The 20,633-nt window shown below is 43.2% G+C and overlaps 1 protein-coding gene across 2 annotated transcripts in view; it reads left to right on the top strand.

Moving 5' to 3' along the window:
• Positions 1-20,633, top strand: part of FRAS1 (Fraser extracellular matrix complex subunit 1) — a 431,436-nt gene that overhangs the window by 215,763 nt on the left and 195,040 nt on the right. For both annotated transcript variants that reach the window (XM_075606876.1, XM_075606883.1), the window contains exons 17-18: positions 10,572-10,712; positions 15,853-16,026. In XM_075606876.1, the coding sequence (XP_075462991.1) occupies positions 10,572-10,712; positions 15,853-16,026 (315 nt within the window). The remainder of the gene's footprint in view (positions 1-10,571; positions 10,713-15,852; positions 16,027-20,633) is intronic.

The following is a 20,633-nucleotide window of genomic DNA, read 5'->3' on the forward strand; positions in this document are numbered from 1 at the left end:
TTACAGTAATTAGATAAATTGGGCACTGTAGGAGGGACATTAGTACTATTTACCTGTTTCCCCATGTGATAGCCTTATTAATCTATTATCACAAAGGACATTGGGCTATAAGGGCCTTATTCTGTAAGCTGCAATGGCGCCGATCTGTGACTATCATACGGAAATCTCATTAAAGTGAATGGGCCTTTCCATGCGATGGTGCTGTCACAGAATAAGGCCCTCATTGTCTATATTGACATGTGTTAACCTTATTCTTCCCTTATCACAAAGGACCACATAAGCTTGAATCAACTTTAAGTATTAAGTCACTCCCATTACCCTGACGAAGCGCCTACGAGCGTGAAACGTACGTCGGTACGTGATGACGCACTTCCGGTGACGTCATCCGGAAGCACAGAGAACCGGGAAGCGAGCTAACAGTCTGGAGAGACTATCAGGTCGTATACTCACATGAGGGAGCTGATTATTGTGCAATATCCACTCGTGTACTGACTTAGACATTTGCTAATGGCCAAACAAGTCCCTAGTACTCAGACCCGCTTGCTTTAAGGGAAGGCAGCGTCACGTCATACACAGCGACGCCCTGCCTGGAACCCTAGGGACCAAGCGGTGCGCTTTAAGTTAGCATCATTAAATTGTCACCAATACGGTACTCTTTACATCTGACTTATGAACGTAGAGTGTCAGGCACTTGGAGGTACTCGCACTACTTCGTCTGCATACCATATATGGTGACGTCACCTAAGGACTATATACCCTTGTATAACACTGACATAGGGGACACGCCATACTGCAGCAACTTTCCTATACTCATGGACTCCCATTCATACTACATAGGCTACTTGTTGTGCTTATAACTAATAGAGGATTATTGTGGGGAGTCTCTCAAGGAGTATAGACATTTTACATACGGTCCAGAAGTTATTTGGAGTCTCTCTTTGCTCGGCAAATATTATTAGCACTTATTCCCCACCCTCTCTGTGTTTTCCTGGAGCCACATAGTGGTGTTTTAGACAATAAGGTTTTTTGTATATATGTTTAATAAATGTGATTTTATAATTGTTTATGTATGCTATGGAGGTAACTCCAAGGATTGAATTTTTCCTAGCCTAGCGTTTCTGGTTTAGCGAGTGCAAATAGGAATCTTTTAGGCCACTGCTGTGACCTTTCACCGTATTCTAGTATATTACCCTTCCTGTATGCACCCTATTTCTTTAGTACCAGCAAATATTTATAGTAGGACACTCAAGGTGAACGGTAGCCAATTTCCTACCTTGTTATTTAAGCTTATTCTATCAAGTTCTAGATCATCATTCTTATGTTAGTGAGAAATACATTTTTCAAACTGCATGGCTGATGTAAGATATATTAGCACATTGCCTGAAACCCCCATACAAGCCATTCATTGTTATGAGTGCATTTGTGGTAAAGGGACAAACACATTCCAGTAGCCTCAGTGGCAATAACTTTTCAGTTCAACCAGGCTCCATCACACTCTGCTGTCAGGAATAGAGATGTAACCATGATTTTCCCAAGTGGCATCGTGTGTTCTGTGTCTAACTTTACACAAACAGGAAAAAAGGCAAAGTCAACATATGAACCTCACATTAAATTTAGCAAGTGTCGTTTTTGTAATACGGGCGGTCCTCGCTTATCCACCGTCCCGCAAACTGCCGTCGGATAACGGACCGTCGGATTATGGGTCCATGTTAATCCGCGGCGGATAAGCGGTTCCGACGTCGGATAATGTGTCCAGCGGACTGCATTATGCGGCATCGGATAAGCCGTTCGGTGGATAGCGAGCACTAACTGTACTAGAAATTGTGCAGCATATTGTACATATACACTTATTGCATGTTGATGGTAGCAGTGTAGCTGTGTCTGAACATGGAGATTATCCAATGACATTATTTATCTTGCGAAATTGCATATTTTCAGAAAGCAGTTTGGATTACGACAGCCAGCTTTTATTAAATTCATGTTTTTGTGGCGTAGCGACAAGAAATGAAATCAGGGATGATAAGATTCCGAATGACAAGCAATAAAATACTAGCTATTGACACTAATTTGATGCCATTTGTTACAATGAAAGTGACAACTCAGAAGTACAAGTACAGCATGTTTTATATGAAGAGAATTTCTATTTCGTCTTCAATGGCCCAGTTACATAAAACTGCTATTTACACTAATGCAGTACTTGAGAACATAGACAGCATTTTGCTTGGATAAAGCACATTGGATACATATTGGCAATTCATCCTTTTCTGGGAAACGTTTCATCTGTGAAACATGCTTTTCCCTTATTATCTCTAGCTGTTCACGTAAGTTGCATTTGGAGGCAAAAAAATAGATGATCGCAGAGAGCAGCCAGGAAACTGTACCTTCTGTTTCCATTTACCCTTCCTAATACTGTAGATTGTAAGCTCCTCGGGGCAGCGCACCAGTCCTTACCTACTGTAGCAATGTAAGTTTATGTCTGCTACTTAGTGTTTTCGTCCTGTACCCCTATTGTACTATGCTACGGAATATGTTGGTGCCTTATAAATAAATGATAATAATCATAACTCCAAAATCTGCTTATTATAGACAGATCTCTTTTTCAAAGCTTAAAACTCATCCCGACATTATATATTACCCAACAGTGGCCTGTTTCAGTAGTTTCCCACCCAATATTGTATACCGTATGATACCCGCCTACATGTTTTAACCATTATCCATTAACATGTGGACAAAGTGCGTCAACCAGTATTTCCTAGTAACTCGATAATAATGTTATCTGGTTTTGCTGAGGCTCCCTGATGATATGCTTAACATCTACTGGTATTGTATGTCTTTATTTATATACCGCCATCCCATTAATGTACATAGCACTTCACAGTATTAATACACATGACAATCATATAAATAACAAATACAAATAACAGATCATGGGAATATGTGCTACAGGCATAAAAGTAACATTTCGGAAGAGGAGTTCCTGCTCCGACGAGCTTACAATCTAATTCGTACTGTATGTAGGGCGAACGTACAGAGACAGTAGGAGGGAGTTCAGGTAAGTGCGTCTGCAGGGGGCCAAGCTTTATGTATCATGTGTATAGTATTAGCCATGGTGCTACTCATATGCTTCTTTAAGCAAGTGTGTTTTAAGGTGGCTCGTAAAGGTGGATAGAGAGGGTGCTAGTCGGATACTGAGGGGAAGGGAATTCCAGAGGTGAGGGGCAGTCAGTGAGGAAGGTTTAAGGCGGGAGAGGGCTTTATATACAAAGGGGGTAGAAAGAAGATATCCTTGAGCAGAATGCAAGAGTCGGGATGGTACATAACGAGAAACTAGGACTGAGATGTAGGGAGGGGCAGAAGAGTGTAAAGCTTTAAAAGTGAGGAGAAGAATTGAGTGTGAGATGCGGGATTTGATCGGAAGCCAGGAGAGTGATTTCAGCAGGGGAGACGCTGAGACAGATTTAGGAAAGAGTAGAGTGATTCTGGCAGCAGCGTTTAGGATAGATTGTAGGGGAGACAGGTGAGGGGTAGGAAGGCCGGACAGCAGGAGGTTACAATAATCAAGACGGGAAAGAATGAGGGCCTGAGTCAGAGTTTTAGCAGTCGAGCAACAGAGGAACGGGCGTATCTTTGTAATATTGCGGAGGAAAAAGTGACAGGTTTTAGGTACGTTTTGAATGTGAGAGGAGAATGTGAGAAAGGAGTCAAGTGTGACCCGTAGGCAGCGTGCTTGGGCTACTGGGTGAATGATTGTACTTCCAACATTAATGTGGAAGGAGGTAGTAGGGCCAGGTTTGGGAGGAAGTATGAGGAGCTCTGTTTTTGCCATGTTAAATTTAAGTCAACAGGGGGCCATCCAGGATGATATCGCAGAGACATTCAGAAACTTTGTTCTGTACAGCAGGTGTAAGGTCAGGGGTTGAAAAGTACATGTGTGTCGTCAGAGGTGATATTTAAACCCAAGAGATTACAGTAGGTCACCTAGAGAAAGTGTGTACAGAGAATAGAGAAGAGGTCCCAGGACAGAGCCCTGGGGCACCCCCACAGAGAGATCAATAGAGGAGGAGGTGTTAGCAGAAGAGACACTGAAAGTATGATGGGAGGGGTACGAGGAGATCCAGGATAGAGCTTTGTTCCGAATACCAAGAGTATGGAGAATGTGAAGAAGAAGAGGGTGGTCCGCGGTGTCAAATGCTGCAGAGAAGTCGAGTAATATGAGCAGCCTCTTTCTTTGGCAGCATGGTGGTCATTAGTTATTTTAGTAAGGGCTGTTTCAGTCGAGTGAGCAATGCGGAAGCCAGATTGTAGAGGGTCTAGGAGAGAATAGGCATTGAGAAAGTGTAGCAAGCGAGAGAATACAAGACGTTCAAGGACTTTGCTGACTATTTTAAGGAAAAGGTGGAATCCATACGGCAGAACATCCCCTCTGTTTCTTCCCCCCGTCCTACACCTCTTCCTAACTCTCCTCCTGCCTTCCTTGAGTCTTTTTCCACTGTCTCAGAGGAGGATGTGTCGCTGTTGATCGCCACTTCTCCCTCTACCACTTGCCCTCTTGACCCCATTCCCTCCCATCTCCTAAAACCTCTAGCTCCTACTATAATCCCTACGCTTACACACATTTTTAACTCCTCCCTCTGCTCTGGAACCTTTCCATCCTCCTTTAAACATGCAACAGTCATACCATTACTCAAAAACAGCAAGCTTGACCCTACCTGTCTTTCTAACTATCGACCTGTCTCCCTTCTGCCTTTTGCCTCTAAACTACTTGAACGTCTTGTATTCTCTCGCTTGCTCCATTTTCTCAACACCTATTCTCTCCTAGACCCTCTACAATCTGGCTTCCGCACTGCTCACTCCACCGAAACAGCCCTCACTAAAATAACTGACGACCTCCATGCTGCCAAAGACAGAGGTCATTACACTCTGCTCATATTACTCGACCTCTCTGCAGCATTTGACACCGTGGACCACCCTCTTCTCCTCCACATTCTCCATACTCTAGGTATTCGGAACAAAGCTCTATCCTGGATCTCATCCTACCTCTCCCATCGTACTTTTAGTGTCTCTTCTGCTAACACCTCTATTGATCTCTCTGTGGGGGTACCCCAGGGCTCTGTCCTGGGACCTCTTCTCTTTTCTCTGTACACACTCTCTCTAGGTGACCTAATAACATCTTTTGGGTTTAATTATCACCTCTATGCCGACGACACACAAATATACTTTTCAACACCTGACCTTACACCTGCTGTACAAACCAAAGTTTCTGAATGTCTCTCTGCTATATCATCCTGGATGGCCCTCCGACGCCTTAAACTCAAAATGGCTAAAACAGAGCTCCTCATACTTCCTCCCAAACCTGGCCCTACTACCTCCTTCCACATTACTGTTGGAACTACAATCATTCACCCAGTAGCCCAAGCACGCTGCCTAGGGGTCACATTCGACTCCTCTCTCACATTCGCCCCTCACATTCAAAACATTTCTAAAACTTGTCGCTTTTTCCTCCGCAATATAACTAAGATACGCCCTTTCCTCTGTTTTTCGACTGCTAAAACTCTGACTCAGGCCCTCATTCTCTCCCATCTTCATTACTGTAACCTCCTGCTGTCCGGCCTTCCTGCCTCTCACCTGTCTCCCCTACAATATATCCTAAATGCTGCTGCCAGAATCACTCTACTCTTTCCTAGATCTGTCTCAGCATCTCCCCTCATGAAATCCCTCTCCTGGCTTCCGATCAAATCCCGCATCTCACACTCCATTCTTCTCCTCACTTTTAAAGCTTTACACTCTTCTGCCCCTCCTTACATCTCATCCCTAATTTCTCGGTATGCACCATCCAGACTCTTGCGTTCTTCTCAAGGATGTCTTCTTTCTACCCCCTTTGTATCTAAAGCCCTCTCCCGCCTTAAACCTTTTTCACTGACTGCCCCACACCTCTGGAATGCCCTTCCCCTCAGTACCCGACTAGCACCCTCTCTATCCACCTTTAAGACCCACCTTAAGACACACTTGCTTAAAGAAGCATATGAATAGCACTGTGGATATTCTAAACACGATACATAATGCTTGGCCCCCTGCAGACGCACTTACCAGAACTCCCTCCTACTGTCTCTGTACGTTCTCCCTACCTACCAATTAGACTGTAAGCTCCTCGGGGCAGGGACTCCTCTTCCGAAATGTTACTTTTATGTCTAAAGCACTTATTCCCATGATCTGTTATTTATATTATCTGTTATTTATTCGATTACCACATGTATTACTACTGTGAAGCGCTATGTACACTAATGGCGCTATATAAATAAAGAAATACAATACAATACAATACAGTTTAGAGGCAAAAGGCAGGAGGGAGACAGGTCGATAGTTAGAAAGACAGTTAGGGTCAAGCTTGCTGTTTTGAGTAATGGTATAACTGTTGCATGTTTGAAGGAGGAGGGTGAGGTACCAGAGTTGAGGGAGGAGTTAAAAATGTGTGTGAGCGTAGGGATTATAGTAGGAGCAAGAGGTTTTAGGAGATGGGAGGGAATGGGTCAAGAGGGCAAGTGGTAGAGGGAGAAGAAGAGATCAGCAGTGAAACATCCTCCTCTGAGGCAGCGGAAAAAGAGTCAAGGAAGGCAGGAGGAGAGTTGGAAAGCATTGTGGGATGGGAGGAGGCAACAGATGGGATGTTCTGATGTATGGATTCCACCTTTTCCTTAAAATAGTCAGCAAAGTCCTGAGGTGAGATGGAGGAAGAAGAAGAGGCAGCTTAGGGTGATTTGAGTAGAGAGTCAAAGACAGAGAAGAGTTGGTGTGGGTTAGACTTGTATGTGTTGATTAGTGAAGAAAAGTAGGTTTGTTTAGCCTGAGAGAGGCAGAGTTGAAACAGGAAAGCATAAATTTGTAGTGAAGGAAGTCTGCGAGAGTACGAGATTTCCTCCAGAGTCGTTCAGACGAATGAGTGGAGGAGCACAGCATACACATGTGGGAATTTAGCCAGGGTCTGGGGTTAGAAGGGCGAGGACGGCAGAGAGAAAGCGCGGCATGTAAGAGAGGAGGATAGGGCTGAGTTGTAGTTCCGGACCAGGTTGTCAGGGTCTGGAGCAGAACTGAGGGAGGAGCGTAAAGTGGAATCAAAGGCTGGTAGGTTAATAGAGTGCAGGTTTCTGCACAAACAAGGGGTAGATGGAGGTGGTGAAGGGGAGAAGCGAAAGAGAGAAAATGAGATGAGGTGGTGGTCAGAGAGAGGAAAGGGGGAAATGGAGAAGTCAGAGAGAGAAAAGGTTTTAGTGAAAACCGAGGCTAGGTAGTGGCCATCCTTGTGTGTGCTGGCTGCAGGGAAAAAGTTGAGGTTAGAGAGAGAAAGCGGGAAGCCCAAGGGAGTGAGGGGTCATCAATGTGGCAGTTGAAGTCCATAAGGAGAAGAACTCTGATGAGAGAAAGAAAGAGAGCCAGGATTCAAAGGGAGAGAGAAAGGCAGACGGGGAATGAGTAGACATAGGTGGGCGATAGATGAACGCCACGTGGACAGGAAGAGGAGAGAAGATCTGGACAGTGTGAGCCTCAAAGGAGGGAAAAGCAAGAGAGGGAGGAATAGGAAGGGTTCGGTAACAGCAGATACAGGGGAGCAGGAGCCCCACACCTCCACCCCTGCCATATGGCTACCAAAAGAGAGGGCAGCTTCCAGAGCAGAATCAGACTGAGTGAGCCATGTCTCAGTTATAGCAAATAGGAGCAGAGAGTGAGAGAGAAAGAAGTCATGCACAGAGAGGAACTTGTTGGAAAGGGAGCGAGCATTCCAAAGGGCACAGGAGAAAGGGAGAGAGGAGGGAGGGTGGCAGGGGATGGGGTTGAGGTTGGAGGGGTTACTAGAAGGAGTAGAAGTTGCATTTGGCAGGCGAGGATGAGAGTATGTAGAAATACACTGGCGACACACTTTATTGAAGTGTGGCCAGTTCCGCAAGCCGGGAGATTTCCCGGCTTGCAAGTGGCATCCCCTCGGCGTGCCGCGCGTCACCGATGCGCGGTCACACGTCATCGGATGCCTGCGCCCCCTGCACGCGCGTCCAGGGCTCCCCGAGGGAGCCCTGGTGTCCCACGATGTGGGGGACGGCGGCAGGGGGTTCCGGGGGACCCGGTGGTCCCGGAGAGGAGAGGGGGAAGCCGCGATCGGCGGGCCTCTCCTCCGTTGCTTCGGCGCGCGCCCGGCACCCTCCGGCGCGCGCCAGGTAACTGCTGCGGCCGAGAACGGGCAAATGCTCGAATAAACTCGGCCGCAGCAGTAAGGTAGGGTCCAGGATTGGGAGAGATATCCCCAGAAGCAAGGAAGAGAAGCATGGATAGTAAGAGGATGTGTGAGGATGATTTGTAGGGGTGTGTTTTAGTGCAGGGGATATAGCTGTGTGGTGTCAGAGGACGCAGGTAAGAAAGTAGTTCATGGAATCAGGGCCAGTAGGTGTTGTCCACTTGTTCACTCCTTTTGTACTCCCTTTTAAACACTAACACTGAGTGCTACTTAAAAGGGGCTACTTCAAACATGGCTGCTTTAAAATCAGGCTGCAAGACAACATAAGGCTAATCCAAAACAGCTTTCGCCTGTGCGGAGGCGTGTGAAGGCTGTGACATGAAGCGAGTGCGTTTTGTGTCCATGTTGGACGCGCCGTGCGGGGTGTGCCCAGGGGCGTCACAGAGCTGGTTCGCCCTCATTGGGCAAACTGCTCACGTGACCTGCCTGTCGTGCCAAGAAATCAGTTTCAACTGATTTCTTGCATCCGCGCGGTCTATGGGCGTGATCAATGCCTTTAGGCAATGTGATCGTGCCCCGTACAGATGCCTCTGCGTGGTCTGTGGCAGTATTGATCTGCCCTATGGCAAAATGGGCTACTTCGAATACGGGCTGCTTTAAAATCAGGCTGCAAGACAGCCTAAGGCCGAGTCCATGCTCCCTGCTCGCTCGCTGAGGCTCAGGGAAAGCGGGTGCTTTCCCTGGCCTTGCGGTTGCTTACCGCACGCGCTCTCACCAGGCCGTCAGGGGGCGGGCCGGGGGCGGGCGCGTCACTGGCCGGGGTTGGGCCAGTGACATCACGGAGCTAGTTCGCCCTCATTGGGCGAACCGCTCACGTGACCGGCCTGTCTCGCCGGCAAGCGGGGGATATTTTAAATTCCCCTAAGACCTGCGCTTCCGCAAGCGCGCGGAAGCGCAGGTGAGCCCCTACTAAAGCCGCTCTAATTGCGGCTGTAGGGGCTCAGTGCTGAGCGGGAGCGCGCGTCAGCACGCTTCCGCAAGCAAGCAGCAAACATGGCCGAGGCCTAAGGCTGCTGTGCTTTTAGTTATACAGCTCTAAAATGTCACCTGACTGAATCAAGTTCAGCCCAGCCACCTTAATTAGCACATGTGAGGCACATTAAAACAGATGGTTTTTCTAAACAGGGTGTTATCCTGCCTAAGTGTAAAAGCTGAATTTAATTAAGAGACACATCAAAGGGTGAATTGGAGAAAGGATACAAATATGGGATTTACCAGAGAAGAGAAGAAGAAGATGATATTTGTTAGGGGGGGAGATCCTCCCTTTTAAACTCCAGCACTGCATGCTACTTAAAATGGGCTAATTCAAACATGGGCTGCTTTGAAATCAGGCTGCAAGACAGCATAAGGCTGAGTCCATAGAGACGGGGCCTTAGTCCGCGCGCCGTCCAGTGATGTCACGGAGCTCAGCACCTAAGCGCCCGCGGCATAAGGCTGCTGTGCTTTTAGTTATATAGCTCACAAATGTCACCTGAATGACTCAAGTTCAGCCCAGCCATCTTAATTAGAACATGTGAGGCACATTAAAACAGGTGGTTTTTCTAAACAGGGTGTTGTCCTGCCTAAGTGTAAAAGCTGAATTGAATTAAGAGACACATCAAGGGGTGAATTGGAGACAGGATTCAAATATGGGATTTACCTCGGATTATTACAAGATGCATTTACTAAAATACACACATCAAGGCGGTCTATATATTTGCTTATTAGCACTGCAGACGTTAGCGTTCAATAGGGAGGGGGTACCATTAATTGTTCTAGCTCTCTGATAATAATTTATCCTAAGTATATAGCGATACCATTCTTTATCCTGTCTTTATTATGCTTCTTCACACTGTTATGCATCTTACATTGCAGGCACCTTGATCAAAAGCTCTTTACAAAAGCAAGCTTCTATTTATTAATGCTAGTGATTAAATATGTAATTAGTTTTTATCTAACTTGGATGAAAGGAGAGCCAGAGTTGACCTTGTGTGGAATTTAACCTGTACATATCATACAGTACAGTATTACATACAGTTGATGGTACAGTACTTAGACACCAAGAACGTCTACAGCATCTGTCCTGTCGTATGTTTGTATGGGGAGCTACTAACATGAGCTGCTGCTAAGAATAATTAACCCTGTTTGCAGTCCTCTTTGTTACATACTGTAATCCATAAATAAAAACATTTTCTTACCTTGACCTTGTTTGCCTGGTAAAATCAATGAATATTGAATGCCGTTTATGGCAGAGTGGTATAAGATAGGTGTGTTTGATTCACACGGTCCATGTCCTGTTTTCTTTCCCCAGCCTGCCACAAAGAGTGTGCCTCGTGTTCTGGACCACTGGCCAACCAGTGCACCTCCTGTTCACCTCCTATGGCCTTGCTAGAAGGGCAGTGTCTCAGCAACTGTGGAGAAGGACATTATTCTGACGGCAGCCGCTGCAATGGTACAAAATATTTTTGAGCTTCAATATCTTCCTTCTTTATTTGGTTACTTGGTTTCATATGTTTAATTCCTATATTTGTCATCTTGAAAATGAACACATATCCATTAACTTGTTTAATCACATTTGTTATGTCATTATCATCCCTGATGAGTTTTAACATTGGCTAAACCCCACACATGACCACTTGTGACTGCATTGTGACTTATCCCACTTAAGTGGCCCACTATAAACTTCATTTATTTCTAATGACATGTCCGTTTTTTACTGTATAGAAGGTAATGGACTAAACAAAGCACATCAGTCCGGTGCTCTAAAAAAACTGAAAAGGTGTATAACTGGAGGCGCTGTAGAATGAATAAGGGATCTATGTAAAATCTTCACCTGTATCTAGAGATAGAGAGGTATAAGCCCCTATAGATTAAAGTATACAGATATAGCAGTGTATCTATGAGAGTAAATATTGTTGTAGCTTAACTAACAACTGGCTGATCTCATTCAGCACAAGACTGTTGTAGTTGCTACTCACGGACCACAGGTAAGTCTCCGACCGCTTCAGAGGATCCAGAACCTTGCGTCCTGAGCGTGAAACATGTCAGAGTGTTTGTTAGGACTCTGTTCTCATGTTCTTTTAACCCATTAAATCTTTTAAAAGAATTTCCTGTGTCCCACGTTGCATTGGTGGGGCTGTAATCCGGTTCCTATTCGGATTTAGTTTTTTACTGTAACAAGGACATCATCTTTTTGTAGGGTTTGTTACGTATGGCTGGCATTGTAAATGTTTTAGACATGCCTTATTAATCAGGTAAAATCACTGCAAGTATGGAATTACATCACTAGCACCTCGCAAAACCATGAAGTGTTGCGTATTCCATGGACTTTCTTGCACTGATGTTATCAATTGGGCTCTCTGGGCGATTTTTTTTTTTTTTTAAAGGTTGTACATACATCTTAAACTATAGAAGTTGCAATATAAATATTGAAAGGTGTTGCATGCCTGAGGGATTTCAATGAGGCTCAAAACTATGATTATAATGCTAAAGATTATATATATATATATATATATATTGTCACAACCCAGGCACGTCTTGACTGCTGCTTGTCATTTGAAGATTGATTTTCTTATTATTGACCCCTGGGTAAGAACAAATAACAGATTTCATTTAACATTCCTATCACTGCCCCATGGAAAGATCCGAAAACGATTTGGCAGCATAAGAGAACATCATGCATCAAAAATACAATTAGGCGCGTAATTAAAATGCACATAAGGTGTATATTTATCAGTGCTGTTCTAATAAGTGATTTTGGCGGTGTATCAACAATTGATGGCTAAGGTCTTTAATTTGTGAGCTGTGGTCTTATACAGGGAAAGAAGTAAGTAGGTGTCTGAAGCGTTGATGAGAGAAATAAGGAAACTTAAAGACAAACTTGGCACAATTACAGCGATCAGTCATATACATACCTAATGTAATGGAAAGGGTATTATATCTCTGGCGCTCGACAAGGCTGGGTATGAATAAAAAGAATATATACAACCAGATGATGGTGCTGGCAGATCCAATGATGAACTCCACGTGGGGGTAGTCAGATATGAAATATATAAAAAATGAAAAAACATAGTCTAATACTGTAAAGTTCCTAGTACTCACACAGACTAAACAAGACTGACAACAGTTGCTGAAAACGGACAGGTGACTGATCCATTTTCAGCAACTGTTGTCAGTCTTGTTTAGTCTGTGTGAGTACTAGGAACTTTACAGTATTACACTATGTTTTTTCATTTTTTATATTTCATATCTGACTACCCCCACGTGGAGTTCATCATTGGATCTGCCAGCACCATCATCTGGTTGTATATATTCTTTTTATTCATACCCAGCCTTGCCGAGCGCCAGAGATATAATACCCTTTCCATTGCACTACATCTGACCTGGGGTCAGAGTTATATCTAGGCTGCCAGCTCTTCATTATAATACCATATAATTTATTAGCGCTACCTATTGGTTCTTTGTACCACCTAATGTATAATTACTGTGTGAAACACAGCCCAGCCAGTGGTCAAAGTGATGTTATTAAAATGAAAAATAAAAAAGTAGTGGTTCTTTGTTTATATGAAGGAGAACATACTGTAATTTTTATGGACAAAAAAGAGTGGCATTTTAGGATTATAAATTAAAACATAGGGTTGCCCTGTAACCCATCATCCCATCACATTTTGAACATTGGGCAGCATTTCAGAAACGACAAGGTACAAATCTTGATTAAAAGTTGTAATTCATAGAAGTACTAGCTAAAAGTACCCGGCATTGCACGAGAATACTAAGAAACCCCAAAAATTCGGAGATTTATAACTGCATAATTATTTTTTTTAGTTTCTTAATGCAAAATCCCCTGTTAAAACAACAACAACTCCACCCATAATGGTTTCATTGCCTCTGAGGTCCTGAAGTGTTCGATCGTGAGCCTCTAATGCATGTTTGTGGGATATTGTATTCTCGTCTCAAACAATAATCTTGCACTGTTGAAGAACTTTGGCTGCTCCTGTGGTAGCTTGAGGGTTGTGTGATGGGATCATGTCATTTGTGACTCTCAGGCAGAGTACCAGGCGTTATACTCTCAGGCAGAGTACCAGACGTTACACTCTCGGGCAGAGTACCAGACGTTACTGTCGGGCAGATTACCAGGCGTTACACTCTCGGGCAGAGTACCAGACGTTACTGTCGGGCAGATTACCAGGCGTTACTCTCGGGCAGAGTACCAGGCATTACACTCTCTGGCAGAGTTCCAGACGTTACTGTCGGGCAGAGTACCAGGCTTTACACTCTCGGGCAGAGTACCAGGCGTTATACTCTCGGGCAGAGTACCAGGCGTTTGTCACGGTAGCTTATGACAAGATATAATGAACACCAAATATCTGGGTTGAACTGAACGAGGCTTAGATATAATAAAATATATTTATTCCTTAAAAAGGTGAACACAGCAATATAGTACAATTAACAGACAAGAAGGTAACACTTACTTAGGGTTGGGGGATGGAGAAGTATCAGCTAGCAATTCTCCAGCAATCCGGTGACATTCCAGGTGGAATCAGAAGCACAACTAAAAACTGTAGGGTTGACACAGTTTATATACCTGTGCAACCCTATTCTTAACATTGAATACAGACTATTGGTGAACAATTATCTGTATCCAATTTCTAACGTGGAGACACAGATTAAACCATGCCCCCCAGCTAGTTAGCCCATGTGTACTGGGACTCTGAGGATCTTATTTCTGTAGCCCCATAATTAAATCAGGGGCGACGATCAGTCTACCAAATGAAGTATCTGGTAGGATCTGCATTGTTTGTAGGTGTAGACATAACACTTACAAACCACTCAAGTTTGATGATTCTCCGCCCTCAGGTAACAATTAGAGTGGCAGAGTCTGTTGATTAATACTTTGTCTGTTGATTAGTACTTAGGCTCAATCATCCGGCTGCCCTTCCTGACCTATTTAGTATAGCAGATGGAGTCTGCATTTTTCAGAGCAGATCCAAAATACCATACATATACTCTTTAATATCTACACATATTAATAAGTTCCATTCTGGTGGGCTCAGTGGGTCGAAATTTGACAGTTTTTAATGCCTACAGTGACTCCACATATTGGCCAAATTTCAACTCTCTGTGACCTCCAGAACTGGAGATACAGAAATGCACTTTAAAACATTAAAATACAGGATTATAATGAAATATGGGAACAGGGGAACATACAGTTTCCTGACATGACAAGGTGTAAGCCACATTCCTGGACCGCAGTCCAGTTTACCCCTTGCCTCCCAGGTGAGGTCAGGTGGTGGCCATATGGGGTGCAACCCCTTTAATACCGGGCCAACCCCCCTCTCCCTCTACAGCATTACACTCTCGGGCAGAGTACCAGGCGTTACACTCTCGGGCAGAGTACCAGGCGTTACACTCTCGGGCAGAGTACCAGGCGTTACACTCTCGGGCAGAGTACCAGGCGTTACACTCTCGGGCAGAGTACCAGGCGTTACACTCTCGGGCAGAGTACCAGGAGTTACACTCTTGGGCAGAGTACCAGGCGTTACAGTCTCGGGCAGAGTACCAGGCGTTACACTCTCGGGCAGAGTACCAAACGTTATACTTTCGGGCAGAGTACCAGACGTTACACTCTCGGACAGAGTACCAGACGTTACACTCTTGGGCAGAGTACCAGACGTTACACTCTCGGACAGAGTACCAGACGTTACACTCTTGGGCAGAGTACCAGACGTTACACTCTCGAGCGAAGTCCACACAGCATTAGTAGCCTAGAAATTGTTGCCTCAAACCTTTGACAATTCATTTTCAAAACTCAAGCTATAACAAAATCAATCTGGTTTACTGATCTAGAATCCTGTCTCTATCTATAATATATATAGATGATTCTATAATATATATAGCTGATTCTCAGTCTCAAATTGACCCTACCTATCAATACAGTATTTTGTAAACTGGCAGAATATTGTAAAATGTTGATTCCAATTTATCAATATACTTTCCTGTTTTTGGTTCCAAACAGATTGGTTAAAGGTGCATACCATCGCATTTCCCATGGATGTGAAGCAGGGCGTCCTCTGGGCTGAACAACATTAATTTTAGCTCTGGGGATCAGCGGTTCCTGAGATACATACTAAAAAATATAGCATCAGTACTTCCGCATATTTAAATCTCCCTCATCACATGGGCCAATAGGAAGCTGTGACGGATCACATTTTGGCTTCCTATTGGCCCGAGTAACGTGGGAGATTTAAACGGCCATTTTATTTCCCCTGGAGGCTATGGCATCGGCATTAATGTACCTTTCAAGGTATGAATCTTGGAAAGCAGGGGGTCCCCGGAGCTGATATTAATGCGGGACAGCTCCGGGGGCCCCTGCTTCCCATTCATGTAAGAAAATGGGGGTTCCAACAAAAATCGATCAGGGACGACTACTCCTTTAAGTCTATTCAACCTTAGGCAAAGGGTCAATGTGTCTGCTGAAATCTGCCTTGCAGTCACGTACAGTAGCTTTAGTAGTACTACAATGTTTGTTCTTCTTTTGAAATCAAGTTGAAACTATTAGTCATTCTGTTCTCCTCTTTCCCTTATTTCTCTAGCCTGCCATCCATCTTGCCGTGCCTGTGTAGGTCCAGCAGACTCTCACTGCACAAAGTGTGTGAATCCTCAGGAAGCGCTGCAGACAGGCCAAGAGCACAGAGGAAAGCCTTATGGGACATGTCAGGCTGAGTGCAAACTCCAGTTTTATGTGGACAGCTCTGGCATGTGCCAAGGTAAGGCTAAATCAGCACGTCCGCAGGCATAGCCATCGTATTATTTATTTGTCCTTTGCATGCAGCACTTTAATCAGTGCAGCCCACTGAAGAGTAAACCTTTAGAGGATAAACAGACAGTATATATTTTCAGGTGGGCAAACCAATGCAAATAACAAATTTGTGAATGCTGTAAACAATGTCATTTTTATGCTTACATTTTTGTCACTTACACAAAAATTGGTATCAATCATACCACATTGTTTGTTATTTCTTCACTGTGAACTGGAACATCCCCTCAAGTGTATTTTCTTCGGTTGAGTTGATACCTGATACCTAATACTGCACATGGTCCTATTTTTGTGTGGAGTAAAAGTCACTCTACAGTATGTAATACACAGCTGGCATGTACATTACTCTCTGCAGTATCAGTCCTCGGAGAATCTGGGAGTGAAATGTAATGATGCAAAGGGAAAGTAGTAGTTCAGTGACCTCTTCCTGTGGCGCATGCATTTAGACCTCTATCATTAAAGCTTATCACAAGCACGGTGTGTAAATACACGTGTCTGTATTCCGAGTACATATCACTGCATGCAACCCCTGTGGGTCCCAGTTGTACTATATATATATATTCTGCTCTTGCTTAACTAATGTAGGTGTCTATTGGTTACAGTATTCTGCAGTAGTTCATAAATATAGAGATAAAGTGCTTTCATAGAACCTCATTCATTAAAGAAACAGATTGCACTGCTGCATAGAATTGTAGTTGCCAGATTAGCACTATGAAACAGTTTGTTAGTTGTAGTTATTTTTTCTTTAAGTTTGTATACCTCAATAGGCACTTTTGCACTGAATAACAGAAGCATGTCATTTCTACCCAACATATAAAACATGGTATGAGTGAGTGTGAAATAGAGCTGAATCAATTCTCTACTCTGGTTCGAGTGCTCCTTTGTCTGTAAGGGGCGACTGTTTTTAGCAGTGTGATGAATTATAAGCGTGAGAGGTATTTTGGGTGGGTAAAATAATGAGACTAGACATGGCACAATTTCAAGGACAAACTGTTGCACCTGCGTGAGACAAATGTTGCGTGTTTTCTGTCTTAATGGAGCTCTTTATGATAGAGGGTTATAGAACCCCTTATTTTTCATTAGTTGTCTGCAAGATTTTGCCTTGGCCCAGCCTTAGTATTACAAAGGACTTAATGCGGAAGGTTTAAGGATTATGGAGACTCCTTTGATGAAGCACCTTGAGAGACATCTATGTATCAGAAGGTCTATTAACTGTGGGTTCACAAAGATACAGCTAGTACCAAAAGTCGTCTACAAATTAATGCAGGTCAAATGCTCCCAACTCATCTGCTCAACTTATCTAATTTATGATTTAATAAAAGTACTATATTAAGAGTAACTTACATTTGTGGATCTTTTGCATGAAAGATTAAAAGCAAACTCTTGGAAACTAGTTTATATTTCTCTAATTTCTAAGTAATTAATTGCAACTCTTTCTGTTGTCAATTACTTAATGGTCAGCGTGTTGTTATTCTACACCATGTAATGTTTTACATACAGTAACATGGACACTTTTTGCCCTTGAATGCTATTAAAAAGGGATGTGTTGCAATGGAGAGATTCACGGCAAAAATCCAGGTGGAATATGCTTGCCTTTTTTTTTTTTTTTGCTGTAGCCCCACAATTTCAAAGTGCTAAGAGAAATAATCTTCCACACACTGTTTGCCAAGTCAGTAAGGTGAAGACACGAAATGTTGGAGTAATATGTAATGTTAACATGTTACAGCAATGTATAGGGCTTATCAAACACATTTCTCTTTGGATTTGCTCACCAGGAGCATGTCAGCCAAGATCCGTGTCTCCAGGACATTGTTTGACAGCTTAGGGAAAGACAGCCAAAATCTGTTCAGCAAACAGCTCACTTATTCAGTATGTGAGGCTCTGGGGGGGGCATTCACAGTATCATGTGTAAGCAGGGTTATTAAGAGTGATCGTGTTCTATTAATAAAATAATTCGTCAAACTTTGCCTAATTAGCCAGCCTTCCTGAGCACAAGTAAAGAGCCATAACGGGTTCCTATTATTATTCTAAATGATCCGAATGAGATTTATTTGTGAAATTAGAACATGGACTCATAACTTCTAACCGTAAAAACATCAATTTACCTGCGGTGCTGTACATCATTTTCAATGAGTTGCAGGCTTGCTCACGTCAACAGAGAGGTAAGACTTAGCTCCCTCATTCACATGTGCAAGCCTGCAGCTTACTGCTAAGTGATGTACTGTATTGCAGCTAAAGAATTCCTCATTTAGTAGATTTGGAAAACAATACATCATAGCATTTATTCTAGTGATGGTGATGATTCCTTTTTATGGACCAAAAATACAGATAAGTATACATGAATACACCTATAGATACGGTACAGCACAGGGCTTTCAAAACATCACAGGTCTCGTATTTCCAATTCTTACAGAATACATGAAGAGACCAGAGAGGTTTTGAAAGCCACAAAATACTGTATATACAGTTTGAGAATAACTATGTTGTTCACCTCTGAAAATATTTTACAACCTAAAGCAAATCTGCTCTTCTCCAGGACCAATACAGCTACAATAACTTTGCACCAACTGATTTCTATTCATGAATCCTAATGTTGGTTTCAGTATGTTTCAGAAAGGATGTGATTTACAGTATGTCAGTATTAAAAAAAACTTCTGTTGTGTAGATTTGGGAGAGAAGCAAGGGAGATCTCTCATTTGACATGCAATGGAACGAGGAAACTTTTATCAGGGACACTCTAGAAAAGGGATACATTATTCAGCTATATATATAGAACTTTCCCTTACAAATGGGAAGTGGCAAAGATCCTTAAAGGTTGTACTACCAGTAGTGACAATATGGGATCAATGCTTTAGAATTTGTTGGTGCGCACTATAGTCTATTGGCCATGCCATCTAGAGATGGGAACAACATTCACGCACAATAGTGGGCACATTTTGGGCAACAAAAGGCACAAATATCTTATGCAGGGATGAAATTGCACTTCTCAGTGTGTAAATATTTTGGCGTCTTCCATGACATTTGATGGGTTATGTGGGGAGGTTGGCAACAAGGTTTCCTACTATTTTACGATTTGTGCCAGGCTCCTGGAACAAACGTGCTCATGCTGCAAATATTTGTTTATGTCGGAAAAGGAATGCAAACTAAGATTTGGTGACTGTGGGACTGTAACAAAAAGTTTGCTCAAACTTTTCACCGTTGCTCACATTTCTCAAAACAATGGCATGAACATTGGCTAAACAATCCGTGAAGCATCACAAATCTCTGATACTGGCATGCTGTTTTATCATTTATTGTGATACTATGTCTATTGCAAACATGGCCACTGACATTATGACAAACAACAGTGTCACGTACGGCACACCTGTGAGCATGTCCCCTGCATAAAGAACAAGGGTTAATACACAGCTCGCAAGCCACTTTTCACCTCCGCAAAGGTCCCTCAAATGAGTAACATATCCCCTAAATCCGTCCCCATATACCACCTGTCATGAACAGCACACAAGTAGGCACTTGACTTAGATATGCAACCAGGGTTTATACACACGGCTACTCTAGCAAACTCACCTTTCTCCTCCGCAATGGTACCTCCAATGAGTTAATATTAACCCCTTACTCAATTGCAATCATATCTATCCACTGCCACCACCCGAGAAGTATGCAAAATAAGTCATTAATATAATCTGCCACAAACAAAAATCTGTAGCAAAACTTGTCAGAAAATGTAAATACTCTTGACAAAGGGTGCAACAGTTTATTCAGAGCACCAAAGCGTTACTTGTAAAAGAATTGTTTAATATAGATACAAATATAGTGCTTAGATTACAGAAAAAGATTACAAGAACATACAGTTACAATAAATGCAGAACAGTTTCTTAAAACAGGATAAAACAGAAATCCCTATACAGTACCTCACCATATGTTATAGGTTTTCCCCCAGAGAGGTTACTGACGTAAAAATATGAATATTTACGTATTTGATCCCAAACACACCTCTGTTGAATTCTCCTTTTCATAATACCTTGCTAAGACTTATGTACATTTTTTCCCCCCCAGAGAAATAACATAAGCCCACCCCTGTCGTAAATCAGCTGCCAGGTTGACGGTTTCACAACAGAGAAAAAATACTCCTACAAAATACGTTTACGTTCCTACCTCAATATATAAACAGATTCATAACTTCCTTTCTCTAACACATAGACACACATGAGTTATATCAATAAATTCAGGCGATTATGACGGGCGTAACAAGACTAATTACGACCGACCTGCTCCTAAATTTGAGTGACAAATGGATATCTGCCCTTGGAACCTCTTCTCCATGTAGTGTGTGGTACGGCTTGATTTGTCTTTTTGCCACGATGCCGAATATGCACAGTAGATGATGTCACATAATGTTCTAATTTTTAATAAAATCCCCCAACTAAGGCGGTATCTCAGGAATGTTAGATTCCTTTCTGGCTAACAGCCCAGGAGTCTGGTGACCATCCTCAGCCTTCTAATCTATATAGATATATGTATACAGGCATACCCCGCATTAACATACGCAATGGGACC

The sequence above is a fragment of the Ascaphus truei genome, chromosome 1, assembly GCF_040206685.1.
Source record: "Ascaphus truei isolate aAscTru1 chromosome 1, aAscTru1.hap1, whole genome shotgun sequence".
Classification (NCBI taxonomy): Eukaryota; Metazoa; Chordata; class Amphibia; order Anura; family Ascaphidae; genus Ascaphus; species Ascaphus truei.